Source organism: Perca fluviatilis, chromosome 10, assembly GCF_010015445.1.
Source record: "Perca fluviatilis chromosome 10, GENO_Pfluv_1.0, whole genome shotgun sequence".
Classification (NCBI taxonomy): domain Eukaryota; kingdom Metazoa; phylum Chordata; class Actinopteri; order Perciformes; family Percidae; genus Perca; species Perca fluviatilis.
The window spans coordinates 14,350,432-14,365,648 of record NC_053121.1 but is presented as its reverse complement, the minus strand read 5'-3'; the positions used below and the strand labels follow the sequence as shown (position 1 = coordinate 14,365,648).

The following is a 15,217-nucleotide window of genomic DNA, read 5'->3' as shown; positions in this document are numbered from 1 at the left end:
ACTATATTTGTGTATGACTATCATCTGAACTTTACATTCAAAAGTAGAATATATTTGTTAATACACATACAAGGAATGTATTGTAATTAGGAGCAGTAGGCAGCCATAGTCCAGCACACAGGGACAACTTTTTCATCCACCATCCATCGTGAATGTTCAAATTTTACCAGCCACTTTATAGATTACCATATTATATATATTGTACCAGCATGAGTGTTTGAACCCTGGCTAACAACCAGCTCCAGGTAGGGCTGTGCAATTAATCAAAATGTAATCGCGATTATGATTTCAGCTCCCAATGATCACAAAAACAGAATAGTCGAGATAAACAATCGTTTAGCTCATTACGTTTCGCAAGTAAACTCATTTTTTCTTGTGTTCTGAAAGAAAAAAATAGTTTCAATATGAAAAGTATTAAGGCAAATTTCAGTTAATTTTTTTTCCCCCCCTTCTGTTGATTTAGTTAACTTTTTCCAGTTTTAAGTTCAATAATTGCAACATCTTGCCAGAAGTCAACGAGTAATAGTGTTAAATTATCGTGATTTCAATATTGACCGAAATATCGCGATTATACTGTTTTCCATAATCGAGCAGCCCTAGCTCCAGGTGTAATGCCAACCTTCTGCAAGGCACTGGCAGCAGTTTCCAGCATGCTTTTTTTGGTGAGGAAACTGAAGACATGCCAACTCCACAGAAAGTCAAGCCCAGTCCTGAGCAGGGCTAACCACTGAGCCACCATGTTTAGGTTCCATTACATTATTCAGTGTGTAGATGTGTTGCTGGGATTCCACATCTGACAACTGCGTTCTAGCAACACGTCACGCTATCACTCGAAAGGATGGTGTTTGACCCGTCACATGGGATCACTCCTCATAAAGCAGCCAATATAGCAACACTGACTCCATTAAAACAATGAGTCACATTAGTTACAGCAGTTCCAAAAACATTCCTCCCAACACTTACCATGTCAACATTACTTCTAACCATGAGTTAGATAATTCTTAATGCAAACAGAAATTACTACAAATAGATGCTGGAGCACCAAAAGCAGATTAGGGGTCAGCAGTCGCAGAAGGCAATGTTTACTTTGGTCTTTAGGATGCATGCACCTCAACACTACACCCAATTCATCCTTTAATTGTGAATTAAAAATCCTCACTCTCAAGACCTAGTGACAAATCACCAGACAATTACTCAAACATTTGTACATAATTTAATAAATTTATTCAAGATACTTTATATTCCAATAATTTCCTGTAGATGTCAATGCAGGTGATGCCTTCAGGATATTACATGTACAAGTCCTGTTTGCTGCTTCTACCAGGTAGACAGGGGTGCTGAAGCATGGTGTTACTGGGGACCATCCACTCCGACTGGCCTGGCAGCATCTTACTGAACAAACCTAGAAACAGAGCGCAGTGTAAAGCGGCAGCCCATACCCAGGCTCAGTGACATGGACTGTTACTGAAGTGTTTCAGATCTTTAGTCAGGTTCTGGTAAATGGTTTTTACTGAACCTGTGCCAAAAGTCCTGAGCTTTCTCTCCCAATACAATATTCCACAGCAGAGGAGAAGTCTCTGCCACGGCAGTACACGATTGGGTTCACACCATCCACACACACACAGTACCAGGCCGACTGGACGTCATACATACCCGGGTCGGGCTCCGGTCCAGCAGTGTTGCCCCCCCGCAGGCCAGCTGCTCACACGCTGCTGCAGAGAATAAGAAAAGTCAGCACAAGCAGAAGCACACACACCAATGCTGCTGACAGCCAGCTGCCATGCTCAGGGTTTATGGTTCACCATGGGGTTTGTCAGCATGATGTGTTACATTTTGAGTCATCACTGCATGTAATATGACTGCTTCAACAAAAGAAAATGCCACACTCACCCTCAGGCAGCCAGCAGCATGACTGTCAGTCCCACACGGAGCAGCCTTTAGGGGCTCAGCCTGCAACAGTCAAGGGAAAAAGGTTTGGTTGAGACCGGTGTACCAGTTACTATTGGTCTCATTTCTGTTCAAACTATTTTGGCCAACATGTCAGAAGTAGTCACTAGTGGATAATAGCCATGTGGTGGTGCGAGCGTGTGAATTGTGCGGCCCGTCACTAGGCCGGCCCTGCTGGGGATCAGGACAGGCCACTCTCGTTGGGCCAGGCTCTGCAGCAGCTCAACAGCAGCACACTCTAAAACAGAGCCTGCAGAGCTGAGAGCCACTACAGAGACTTTCTCTACCAGCGCTGTAACACTGAGCCAGACACGGCGCCTGGACAGCTGACTGAGCGCTGGCTGGAGGGGCTCTGCCACAACAACGACTGGGAGAAACCTGAGCCTTGTGCAGAGCTCTCTTTAATAGTTTCTGCAACAGTTCTGTACATTTACCTTTACGCCCAAAAGGAAAGCAGGGCTCTGTTGGAAGCTCTATCCCATAGCTGCAACTCTTGATACACCACCTGTTCAACAGGAGAGCCGGAAATCCCTGAAAGACAACATGAACGTCACATTGTTGCACATCAGAGATAGGATTATGCCCACAGGCCTTGCAACATCCTGTCATTGAATGAACTGCCTGATGTTTAGAGAGCAACTGCTCTTCATAGTAATGCACATTGTAATGGTGAGTTCTTTTTGTCCACCGAAGTCGTTTTACGGAGTTACGACCCGGAAGTTGTCTTATTAGGAGTTAAATACCGACTGATTAGTCATTTTGTAGCTTGTGCAGCTGAAATTTGCTAGAGACGCTCAGTTACTATATGACAACAATGGCTTTAAGCCGAGTCTTGAGCAGAAAGCAGAGCAGTAGCCTAACGTTAACCAAAACGTAATTTTCATGTATCAAACTGAAATATATATGTGTAATGTCAATAACTGGGTGAATAGAATCCTAAATGTTACAAAAATCCATCTTTTCTCCGACTCGTAGTATTGTGTGACAAAAGAACGCATCAACCCGCGGTTATTAGTTTTTCGACACGGATGTGACGTCACGCTCGAGCTACTAGTCGCGATTACAAGACAAAAAGAACGCACCATAAGGCTACTCAAGCCAACACAGTGGGCAGGCAGTGTACAGTGAGCCACAGTTGCTCACCATTTCCTGCATATTCAAAAGGGAATTACATGTGCAACAGCCCACATGTTGCAACCTAGCACATAATCTGATTGGAAGTTAAGTAAATTTTATCTCTAAATAGATGTTAAACAGTATAAACAGTTTGTGAATAACCCGACTAATGGAAAGCATGTAACCCAACCATAACACAACGTTAAGGTTTTGTCTCAACAAGATTACTCTTGCAGCAACAACGCACCCAGACAGGGAAGCCTTTTCGGTTAACGTTCGCAGCCTCAGTGGTCCTAGCTAGCTCAGGACCCCAGGAGCGTTGCAGTTATTTGTATTGCCGTTAAGTTTATTAAATGTTTTGGGCTACTTGGGTTAACATTTCTCCGTTGACGACACCGTTAGCCCCACTTAAGACCGTCTCCAAAAGAAACCGGGCTAACCTCTCACGGTGTGGAACGTTAACGTTACAGCACGTGCAGGGTCCACGTGTCTGCAGCTCGAGTTAGACTCTAACCAGGTTTCTCCTACAGCACGGTTAACTGGGTTAACGTCAAGTAACTGCATTAACACAGCTGACCGTTTACTCTCCAATAATGCAAGACCATTTTATTAGTTTATACGTTGTTAAAAGAAATGCTTACCTCAGCTGACGCCTCTGTCCAACATAGTTCCAGCAGACTGAGAGAGTGAGCGGAAGTCACGCATTCATTTATAAAGGGCACTATGCCGCTGTGCATTGTGGGAGGGGAAGCTCTCCCAAAGATCGTCCTACGAGCTACCGCGACCGCTACGAGCAAATGCACCACCAGCTCAGGCTCATGGATGGATGGATGGATGGATGGACGGATGGATGGATGGACGGATGGACGGATGGACGGACAGACTGATTTTTATGGGAAATTGTTACAGCAGCAAAATATCAGACACACAACAGAATATACAGTTTTAGTATTAAAAGTACTAGTATTAATAAAGATGTAAGTAGCCTAAACCTATTGTGCAAGTTGCACTTAGTGCAGTTGTAATGTGTATGAGTCTTATCTAACACTCCGTGATGAAGTGTTAAAAAGTTGTATTGTCTGTGGTAGGAATGATTTCCTGTAGCGGTCCGTGCGACAACGAAGCTGTCGGAACCTCTAGAGAAGGTGCTCCTCTGATGGACCAGTGTGGGGTGGAGAGGGTGGTTGGGGTTATCCATGATAACAGTTTGTTCAGTGACCTCCTCTCCACCACAGCTTCAAATGTCTCCTTTTTGCAGTTAATAACGGAGCCAGCCTTCCTGATCAGTTTGTTCAGGCTGTTTCTGTTGCTGGCTCTGACGAGAACAGAGCGCTGGCCACAACAGACTGGTAGAACATCTCCAGCATTCTGCTGCACATGTTGAAGGAACTCAGCTTCCTCAGGAAATAGAGTCTGCTCATCCCCTTCTTGTAAACAGCAGTGATGTTGATTTTCCAGTTCAGTCTGTTGCAGAATGCTAAGGGGCTGCAGAGCCGTTCCCTACATCTCTCTGGTCTTATCCACATTCAGCAGCAGGTCAATTTTTACCAGCCCACTCCACAAAGTTGTCCACTTTTAGCGCTCTGTAGCTACTACTCCTCCTGTCCATCCCTAATATACCCAACAACTGCAGAGTAATCAGAAATCTTCTGTAGGTGACATGACTCTGAGTTGTACTGAAAGTCTGTGGTGGATACGGTGAACAGAAAAAGGAGACAGCACAGTCCCCTGTGGAGCCTGTGCTGGCCATCTGATCCGTCCCTAACACTGTATTGTTAAATCTTATGAATTCAAAGCACGTCCTGTAGCTACCATCCATACAGTACAGTATCAAAATCAGTTAGGATAACTTTATGGGGTCTAACCTAAGTCTGTCACATCATATGGATACAACTATAAAGATGCAATTTGCCTGTTCCCGGCATTAGCACAACACTTTGCGATGGAGCTTGTTACCTGTGGTGATATATGGTAAATGTAACGTCTCTTTCACTCAAACAAATGTCTAATGTCGCAGTGGAAATCAAGAGAACAGTGGCAGCGCCACACCAGTTACAGAACAACATGTCATCTCAGTGTCAGTCCAAATAAGTGTTAGGGGAGTTCCGACTCAGAGGAGGAGAGGTTAGTGAGGCCAGCGTCTCCACGGCAGGTGACGGGCGCACGGATCCACTGCGCCACGCATGGATGAAATAATGAAATAGTAAATAGGACTACAGTAACAGAAATATGTGCAGAATTAAGACAGTCAAGACGGCCCAGTGTTTGGTGGATCGGGTACACCTTGTTCACTTAATAGCCTACAAATCATCAATGGGATCAATTACGCATCACATGAGTTTGCCCAGCGTTTGTTCCTGGGGAGATGGATCCATGCGTCCCGCCTCCTGTGCGCCATGGATGTCTGAGCCTCAGCAACTACTAACATATCTAATAAAGATACAGTTTGCCTGTTCCCAGCATTAGAACAACACTTTGTGATGGTTAGCTTGTTACCTGTGACGATATATGCTAAATTTAACGTATCTTTCACATTAGCAGGTGACTGACCTATTTGGGTGCGTTTTGAGATACCTGATGAAGTTCGACGTTGATCCGGCATCATTTATCTTGGTGCCACACACTTTGCATGTAGCTGTTCGCTTACTACCACTGCTTACGAAGTTATTGAAAGCAAATCTAATGACAAAAGGCACAACTCCGGGAGGACTTGGTGTCGCCATCGTCAATGCATTTTTTGATATGTGAGTGCGCGCACATAGCAAAGGGCAGGGGACATGCAGCTCGTCATACGTTTCCCCAACGTATATGCGCCAATAAAAGAAAATAAAAATACATGAATAAATTTAGATTTGAAAAGCAATAATTGCATGAAAACAGGTTGTTGACAAGTCTTAAAGCTCGAGTCCGAGTCAAGTCCGAAGTCTTTTGGGTCCAGTCGCAAGTCAAGTCTGAAATCAGCTGTTTGTGCAACTTAAGTGCGACTCGAGTCCAAGTCTCAGACTCGAGTCCCCATCTCTGTTGGTTGCCTTGCTCAAGAGCACCTTGGCAGTGCCCAGGAGGTGAACTGATGCAGGGAACCATTTTTCTTTAAAAAGACATGTATATTCATTCTAATTGGAAATATACAGTATACAAAGCAGCCAATCAGCAATATGCATCTATTCTATTATCAGAATTTATATACAACAATATGTTCTGTAACTGCTGCCGTTATTAAAGTGTGGTCTCCCCTTGTCTTTTACAGAGAGGAGAGAGGAGACAGCATGCATGTGAAATCTCTCATTTACAAAGCCCACATGGGCATCAGTTCACTGTGCAGCCTGACCTACAGAGCTAGAGGACCAATCCACCATCACCACTTCTTTTCGACAGACCATTGGAAACAAGTTGCACTGATCACAGGTAATTATTCCTTTCTACAAAGTCTCACAAGAAAAGCATCCTGTCACAGAATGGAAGACAAAAGTCACTCTTCTCAGCTTTATTTCATCTTATTATATCTGTACATATCTTAGGGCTGATAGTGAAGCTAATGTTGGTGAGGTATGGGTAATGTAGTCAGAAGGTCATCACAGTTGGAATGGTTGAGGTGTAGTTTGCAGAGTGAACACTCCTAAAACAGAAAAAAAAAAATCTTGTGAAAATGGAATTAGTTTTTCTGACTTTATGCACACTTTTGAATATTTATCTTCAAAAATCAGCGGGTGAAATTACAGCCCCCTGTCGGGGACAAGGTCCGGCAGAAATGGAATATGATATAAAATTTAGAGTTCAACTAATGTCTTGAAAATGTCAAAGTTATTTCAAAGTAGTTGTATTGATTTTTTTTATTATTATTCATTTATATATATCTAGAACAAAAAAAAACTATATCCTTGAAGTCAGACCATAGAAACTTCAGGATATCTTGAGTTACACCTGGGATGATCCCAGGACAAACAATTTTTTTGTAACCACCCTTTACACTGACACACGAGCACTTTCTTTCTGATTATGATCTGGCGATGGGATCAGACCAGCGAAAGCAGCCAGGGAGCGTAAAATGGGGGGGGGGATCACTTCCTAAACCTGTACTTCCGGCGCACTTGCTCGGACTACACACATGCCATGTCAAAGCCAGATTTTTTTGCTGAACCAACCATCCACTCTGACCTAAAAGTTGTGGCACAGTCAGAGGGGGTTCTTGCATAACATGATGGAAAATCTGACCGACAAACCTACAGTTTACACACAATTGACAATTTGCAGAGATCATTCCACCTTCTCTTTTAACCTCTATCTTATGCAGTACCTGCTGGAAGTACATCAAAGGCAGACTGTGCTACGGTATCATATGTCTAGTGTGGTTTTTTTCTTCCCACTACATCGGGGGCTTCACCATGGTAAGAGACATCATAAGAGCCCCTAATATTCTCTTTTTCAGCGTCCTATTTGTACTTTTTTGGTCCGAGCTCTTGGCTCGGACCAAAAAAGTCTGCTCTGATTGGTCAACTGGCCCACTCTGTTGTGATTGGTCAACCAAATTCAAACAAGCCACTGGGCGGCACCTATGGGCAGCACATATGAAAAACTGGGCTGGCTTTCTCAATCAATGAAATTTCCAACAGGCATGTGGGCGAGGCGTTTCAGACAGCTGACAAAAAGTGCTGTCTGTGGGAGAGAAAGCTCCATTTGAGTGAAATGTGTTTTTTGTACTTTATTAATCTATTACATACACGAAAAACTATATAACACACTAAAAGATGGGGAAAATCCCAATAATCCCAATAGGGGCTCTTTAATCGCTACTCACGGCGCCCTCGTCTGTCAGGTAACAAATGACAACTTAAAAGCTATTGGTCGCATTGCACCACGTGAGTGTGGCAGGAATTACGTTCTGTCATCAATGCTAGTGCTGTTAGCTAAAGACAGCGAATCTGGTGAACAACTGTGCAGTTTAATGTGGAAGTAAGATGTTTAATGTAGGCTATGCCCTTTTCCTCATCCAAATGCTGTCACCCTAAAACGGCACTCAGCCATCACAACTCCAGAGAGAAGAAGCCCTGCTCTCTAACAACATCGCACCACTGGTACTTCCTCCTTTGCTCACAGTGGAAAAGAGTCATAATTCGTACAGCAACTAGAGGGCTCTGTCACTTCAACATAAAGACGTCATTTTGGAGGTTTCACTGTCGTTCTCAGGAGGACAGTCTTGTTCTGATACATAGTCAACAAATAGTAAGTGTGATGTGTTAAAGCAGGGTTTCCAGGTCTGAATGCCAAAACCAGCCCAACGGCCAATAAATCCTCCCCAACAACAGAACTCAAAATGCTCCCCAGCTAAAACCTATTAAACTAACCCTTACAATGTTTAGTGTACCAAAAGTTATTTCATCTAGGTCTTAAATTTGCCTTGCGTAATTAGATACAGTATATTACGAATAAATACATCTATGTAAACACGTAGACCAATTAACTGATGCACCAACATGGCATCATGACTTTGCGTAAATATATACGCCACTTTCATAAAGCCAAATGGCGTATTATTTTACGCCATTTTCAGCTATCCACGTGTATGATACACGCTGGAAACAGCTGATGTAAACAGACCCACCACGTGGCCTTGCCACGTTGCGCGTTATCACGAGAACGCGACGTACTATCGCGAGAACAACGTCACACGCCTGGCAAGAAAAAGAAAATGGTTGAGTTTAGGAAAAGAACACAGGGAAAGGCTTTAGTAACAAAACAGTGACAAAAACACGGAAAATAACGACTAAAACACGCTTACGACAACAACAAATGGTTGGGTTTAGGAAAGAAACATTGGGTAAGGCTTATTAAAAACAAAAAATTAAAAGCAAAAAACGGCCAAAAAATCGCCACACGCGAACCCGGCTCTCCCAGGTGAAAGTCCTGTGTTTTACCCATCCGCCACCCCAACCTACCTCCTTCCTTTATACCACTCGCTACGGCGGAAATGGACTCGCAATATAGGCCAATGGCGGCCGATTTGCGTTGATATACACGCAAAAATGCGATTATGCGTCTTCATAACACGCAAAAACGGAATACAAATTGGCGTGTCATACATACGCCAATTCATGAGATCAGTCTGGATGCACAAACTAACCTGTTTTGTTGTAAACTGTGTACTAGTTTGTTGCCTTCGCTAGAGATGCTGCGGGGCATGTTGTGTGTGTGTGTGTGTGTGGGTCTCATCTACCCAACCAGCGGACAATTTTTTTTTTTTATTTTCACTTTAAAAGCAGCCCAATTCCTCGGGAAAACTGCAGACTTGGCAACCCCTGTGTTAAAGCTGCACTGTTCAATATTTCTATATTAACAACAGAAACAAATCACCATGTGTAATAAGTGTAATAAGGTGTCGCTTGAAGTGACACACCCACAGAGAACTAGCATCAACTCTGCAGTTCCCCTGAGCCTTCATGAACCTCTCTCCAGCAGCAGCAGCAGCAGCTGTTTTCAGTAAAAAGAGCTCTGATAAAGCCTCTGTCCTCTACCTGCTGAGCTCCAAACAGCAGACAGACAGTCAGAGAGCAGCTGGTGAACACAGCGGAGCATTCAGCACCTACAGAGAACAGATATTTCCCTCAGGAGTTGGCGGAGACTAGAAACAGCTAAAAGAGAGAGAACATTGGACTGACCTTTATCAGGTGGACCCAAAGACGACTCCAAATGAATTCTACTGATGCTGCATGTCAGCTGGAGGCGTTGTTTGCTAACACACAAGTTGCCATAACTTTATAAGGTGATAAGTCAGTGTTTAGTTTACAGCAGCTTCAACAGAAAGTTTCATCTGTGTCCTACCCGAATGAGACAGTCCCACTAACTACAAATGCCACCTAATAGGATGCTTCCGTTAATTTGGGACTTTTTTCTATAAAACGAGAAGTCATTATGATCTCCAGAGGGTTGTTTGTGTCACCTGAAAGCTCTCCATGTGAGAACGGAGAAAGAGACAGTCAATAATAGAGACAGGGATCTAACCTGTTCACATTGACGGTGATGATACTCTTGACAGGGACGCTCTTAGGACCAGGAGCAGGACGGAAGATTGGCTCTTGCTTGGTTGGTTTGGAGCGGCGAATGACGTACGGATCAGCCGAATGTAAGGGATAAAGGTCAAACGTCCCCGCTTTCATTCCTCCAACCTAACACAAGATACAGTCACACAAACACAGATAGATTGTTCACATGTAAAGGTAAATATAAAACAGACCGCTCCAACACATTCTCACTCCCATCTCGTCACGTACGGACGCCTGGTCAGGAGCTCTTGGCGTCGAACAGTAACACACTTCCATTGTGAGTTTTCAACGGGCAGGGTAGTACGATAGACTTCAACACGTTGGTTATGGTTGTAAATTCACGCACAGCTATTTGGTTAGGTTTAGGAAAACATGGTTTGGGTTGAAATAAGGACGCTTGTTACATAACTTAAGTTACATAAGTAAGTTCAAATAAGTCAAGGTTGACTTTTGGTTTCACACAAATTGCGATCTCTTGGGTGAAAGTCCTGTTTGTTTGACCCATCGGTCCACCCCGACCTCCCTACGTGGACTTTGCACTTTATGGTTCGCTAAAGGGGGACCCAGTGCCTTACAAAGTGATGCCAAAGGGGTCCTGACCAAGCGGCCGTATGCGACGAGCTGCGATTTAGAATTGGTTGGACATATCGCAGATCAAATGTCACTAGATTATCAGCAATTGATCTTTGACTCAGGTATCTCCCTTTAACAATGATGTGGTGGAGCACACAGATGGGTAACCTTTTTGCTGGGGGACGGGGGCTTGAAGGGGACCGCAGAGAGCTTCTGTGCAGCTGGGAGGGGCTTGTATGCTGGTGGGAGTGGCTTGTCACTGCGGTATGGATTGCTTTGGAAATAATCTCCGGGGTGAAGGTTGAGTTTGAACGGACCATCTCTTAACTTGGAGCGATGGATTGCTGCCTCCTTCTGTATCATATACACACACACACACACGCACATTTAAAATTGTAAACGTTAAATATGGTGTGTCAAAATGTGGTAGTTTTGTGGCCGGTTCGGCTCAGTGGTAGAGCAGGTGCACATGTACTGAGAGGTTTATGCCTCGACGCAGAGGTCCAGGGTTCAAATCCGACCTGTGACGATTTCCTGCATGTCTTCCCCCTCTCTCTCCCCTTTCTCACCTAGCTGTCCTGTCACAAATTAAAGGTGGAAAAGACCAAAAAATAATAAAAAATTAGTTTTTAGTTTAAAGGCCTTGACACCCCGGGGTTAAAGAGGGCACTGTTTCGCAAATAGATTAATTTATTATAATGGAATCGCTGCTATTAGACGATATGCTTGCGAAGGCAAAGTAAAGGGAAGATGGAGGGTGATTTACACGAACGTGCCAACGAAAATGTCTTACAGGAGAGACGACGAGATTCAGGAACTTCTGTCGGTAAGGGCCGACGCTGAAATCTTCAGAACAGATTCAAGGAACCGCGAGAGACTCGGTTGCTTATGAACAAATTAGGAAGCTGCACCGTGACCGCGGTATAATCTGCTGAGTCATGTCCTGCCTCCTGCACGCTCTACCCAGGCGCCACCCCTCGCCTAAACCAAACAGAGGATTTCCAGGAAGTGAGAACGCTCTGACATGAACAATCTCCTGTTGGTGCTCCATGTGAGGAAGGGAAATTCCGGACAATGTCCCAGGACCTGGTTCCTGGGATATATTCCGGAGTTCATATGTGAAAACGGCTTATGTCACCAAGCTTTTGGGCCCACCTACTTTGCATGAACAAGTGAGTACTACTGCTTAACTGATGAACACGAAACACACAGAATCCAGGTTAATTAAAGTAGTATTATACTTTGGGTCTTATTTTGTGGTTTGGGCTTTCGTTTCTGTCAGTAATATTAACATTGCACTCACAGCAAGTTCATTTCAGAGACCTGGGACACAGCAACATCTCTAAAAGGTCATAAACAAGCTAGACGTTTGCTACCTGACCTAAACAGCTTTTACAGATTTTTTAAAGACTCGTATGTTGCAACAATGCCCAGGGGGAACAGCAAGCAACTCAGAGTATAGCCAATGTCATCCATTAGCCTTGTGAGCTAACGGTCAGTAATGCATGAAAAAAATATTTACTTTAACACAAATGTCCATAAAACTATCTACAGCAACAGGAACCTCAACGGGCCACATCATTCTTTTGCCTCTGTTTCCCTAGCTCACCTGTTGGCTTGTTTACAGCCACATCTGATCATCAGCTCGTGCACAGCTAATGGGGATCCTATCATAAATTAAACTAAACTGCTCAAGTTTTTTGCCCCATCTGACTTCTTTTTCATTCATTCATTCAGCAATGTCAGTCCTTTGATGATTACAGTGTTACTATAACAAACAGAAATGATGGCCCAAACTGAATAAGAATATACGGCCCAAGGTGTACCATAATTCAGAATTTACCTCCAGTACTTCTTTGGCTCTGCTGTAGGGGTCTGAGGCATACAGCTCAACTTTGGACAGTGTCACATTGGGATAGCTGCAGGAGATAACATGGTAACATGGTGGTACTTCAGCTGCACAAAATATTGTATTATTATGAGTTAGCCATATCATCCTTGTTACAGAGCATATGAAAAACAACTATAATTCATATATTTAACTCAAAAAAAAAAGACTGCAACTATGAGAGTATCAGGTCCACGTCCAATGGTCTCAGTGCAAGTATTTCCTCTGTTGCACAACACTTCTGATTCTTACTGGGACACTGTGAAAACTACACATTACATTTCAAAACAGTTTCATCTTCTCAGAAAAACTTTGAGATTCGCTTTACGAGTTCACTGGTTATTACAGTAGGGAGTCAGATCATTCATCACATGCAACATCTTCAGATATTTGATTGCTACAGTTTGTATGAATGCATTTAAACCCTCTAGTGTTGTAGTTGTTAGCGGGAATGAATAAGATACATTATGCTGTGGTTGTGAGCTACTTCAGAAAGAGTTCTTCACATAAACCTGTAACCACTGCCTTTCTTGGGAGGTGAGGTGACAATGTTGCGTCCAGGAGAGCGATGGGATTTTTGGGCCACTGACAGTGGACTCATGGCTTCAACTGGTCCTGACAGAGTCCCATAGTAACTCCCTGAACCACAGCTGGAGGCAGAGAGAAACCATATGACAGTGTACTCAGGACAGGAAAGGACACATTTACACTTTATTTCCAGTCTTTGTGTGTAATTCTGTGTATGTTAGTGTGTGTGTCTCTGATGTGTGTGTGTGTGTGTGTGTGTGTGTTCTCTCACGGCTTCTTGACCCCGTTACAGGGCAGGAAGGCCTTGCCCAGGTTCTTATTGGCCAGCTGGATGCGGTTCTGTCGGGCCAGTCTCAGCGGGTCACTCAGCGCTTCACGTTCAAATATCCGTTTAAAGGACTTGTCGAAGAAGCCGTTCTGCAGAGCACATCGTTGTTTAGCGACACCCGCCTGCATCTGGCGGCTACGATACGCTGACTCATTACACGGACCTGGATTCGGAAAAAAGGAGATCACATATTTATGTATATCCTGCAATATTTTTAATAATGATATCTATAGACTGATGCAGCAGCTGTGTCACCAAACATATGAATGGAACTTTGCTTATGTTGTCTGATTAATGTTTGTGTCCTCATCAAAAGGTCATTTCACCCATATCACCAGATTACATTTAAAAACTGAAGCAGCAGCATGTCTTTCCAGTTGCTCTGGACAATTAACAGACTCACGGTGGAGAGTTTGGAACCGTGTTCTACCAAAGAATATGCTCTGTGGATGCACCAGTTCATTGGCACTCATTTGGTAAATAAGATGTCATTCACAAATGGCAGTGGCCGATATTTATTAATTTTGCGCCGGCTACATGTTTTAATGGTTATTTGCTGCAACTGCTGAGTGGGAGGAGAACGTCAACAGGTCAAAGTGAAAGAAAATGCAGAGGATTACTCTGTATCTGAGAAAAGATCAGCGACAAGAACATTAGAATTCTGTATGAAAAACACAAGAGGTGAAAGAGGCATATGCATGTTTCTGATGACTTTTACATTTAATAACATTTAATTTATGTTCCACAAAAGGAACGTCTTAATGTAAGGTACGTTCTGACACATTTGAAGCAGTTATTTTTTTTAAAAAAGAATCTTCATTTGAAAGAATATTAAAGGTCGTTTCATTAATTTGTATGTTTAAATAAATGGCAATTTAAAGATGAGAAGTAATAGAACGCTGAATGAAGATATCTTTGTTTCCCAGCACAAAAAGGGTGAATAAACAATGACAAGAATTAAAACAAACAACCAAAAAAAAACTTTGTATGTGCAATCTTTTTGTGAATTGAATCTTCAGTTTTATTGTGAAGTAATCAGGCAGATAAGCGTATCCTACTGGATGCTTACGGATGGTGGGTGGAGTGTACTTGTCTCCTACAGAGATGTAGCTCATCTCTTTAAAGATACCCAGACGCTCCATGTCACTCTTCCCATCACCGGATGGCATCTTCATACACTGGAAATGCGCACGCACACACACACACACACACACACACACACACACACACACACACACACACACACACACACACACACCTGTAATACTCATGTAACACTTGAGACAGTCCTGGCCATTAAAAAGTCAAACACGTTCTAAACACAGACTTAACACACAGATAGAGGTATAAACATACCTGTGGTTGACGTGTAATGACTAATTGGAATCTATCTATCTATCTATCTATCTATCTATCTATCTATCTATCTATCTATCTATCTATCTATCTATCTATCTGACTACACTTCAGTGTCTGTGTATACAGGTTGGTTACCTTGGAGAAGGGGGAAGTAAATAAACTGTGTCAAGCTAGAAAGATTCTACCTGGAAGTAGTCTTCAAAATAAAAGCACAACAGTGTTTTTGATGAATTAATAATAATGTAAAAATACATTGATGATGGAATGACACTATTGGACTCTACACACAAGTCAAATAAGACAATAAGTGCAAGTATATTAGCTTTAACTACAAAGAGCCATATGAAAGTGCAGCTTTCAGAATATTTGTGTGTATATATATATATATATATATATATATATATATATACACACACAAATATTTTTAAAGCTGTATATATA

At 42.9% G+C, this 15,217-nt stretch overlaps 1 protein-coding gene, 1 long non-coding RNA gene and 1 other non-coding gene across 5 annotated transcripts; all 3 read right to left on the bottom strand.

Annotated features, from left to right (window-relative positions):
* Positions 1-1,190: 1,190 nt before the first annotated feature.
* On the bottom strand, positions 1,191-3,832 carry LOC120567456. Of its 2 annotated transcripts, none has more exons than XR_005640579.1 (5): positions 3,705-3,832; positions 2,382-2,478; positions 1,891-1,950; positions 1,654-1,712; positions 1,191-1,402 (listed from the first exon to the last, which is right to left on the bottom strand). It is a non-coding gene; the product is annotated as an uncharacterized LOC120567456 (long non-coding RNA). The 2 variants fall into 2 exon arrangements; XR_005640580.1 differs by having other exon boundaries at positions 1,654-1,709.
* On the bottom strand, positions 2,092-2,289 carry LOC120567497. Its single transcript, XR_005640590.1, has one exon. It is a non-coding gene; the product is annotated as a small nucleolar RNA SNORA74 (small nucleolar RNA).
* Positions 3,833-6,551: 2,719 nt separating the features above from the next.
* On the bottom strand, positions 6,552-14,887 carry c10h4orf47 (chromosome 10 C4orf47 homolog). 2 transcript variants are annotated; one of them, XM_039814426.1, is made up of 8 exons: positions 14,774-14,887; positions 14,487-14,595; positions 13,361-13,580; positions 13,068-13,211; positions 12,517-12,592; positions 10,842-11,027; positions 10,060-10,223; positions 6,552-6,679 (listed from the first exon to the last, which is right to left on the bottom strand). In XM_039814426.1, the coding sequence occupies exons 2-8, from the start codon at positions 14,590-14,592 to the stop codon at positions 6,625-6,627; spliced, it is 951 nt and encodes a 316-aa protein (XP_039670360.1). In that variant the 5' UTR covers positions 14,593-14,595; positions 14,774-14,887; the 3' UTR covers positions 6,552-6,624. The 2 variants fall into 2 exon arrangements, with proteins under 2 accessions (XP_039670360.1, XP_039670361.1); XM_039814427.1 differs by having other exon boundaries at positions 13,074-13,211.
* Between the last annotated feature and the right edge of the window lie 330 nt (positions 14,888-15,217).

What these genes read in the sequence shown, in the direction of transcription:
- c10h4orf47 (XM_039814426.1), bottom strand. Translation starts at nt 14,592, where the DNA reads ATGAAGATGCCATCCGGTGATGGGAAGAGTGACATGGAGCGTCTGGGT. An exon ending in GTACACTCCACCCACCATCC is followed by an intron (nt 13,581 to 14,486) that starts GTAAGCATCCAG and finishes TTCCGAATCCAG; the next exon opens with GTCCGTGTAATGAGTCAGCG. An exon ending in TGTAACGGGGTCAAGAAGCC is followed by an intron (nt 13,212 to 13,360) that starts GTGAGAGAACAC and finishes CTCTGCCTCCAG; the next exon opens with CTGTGGTTCAGGGAGTTACT.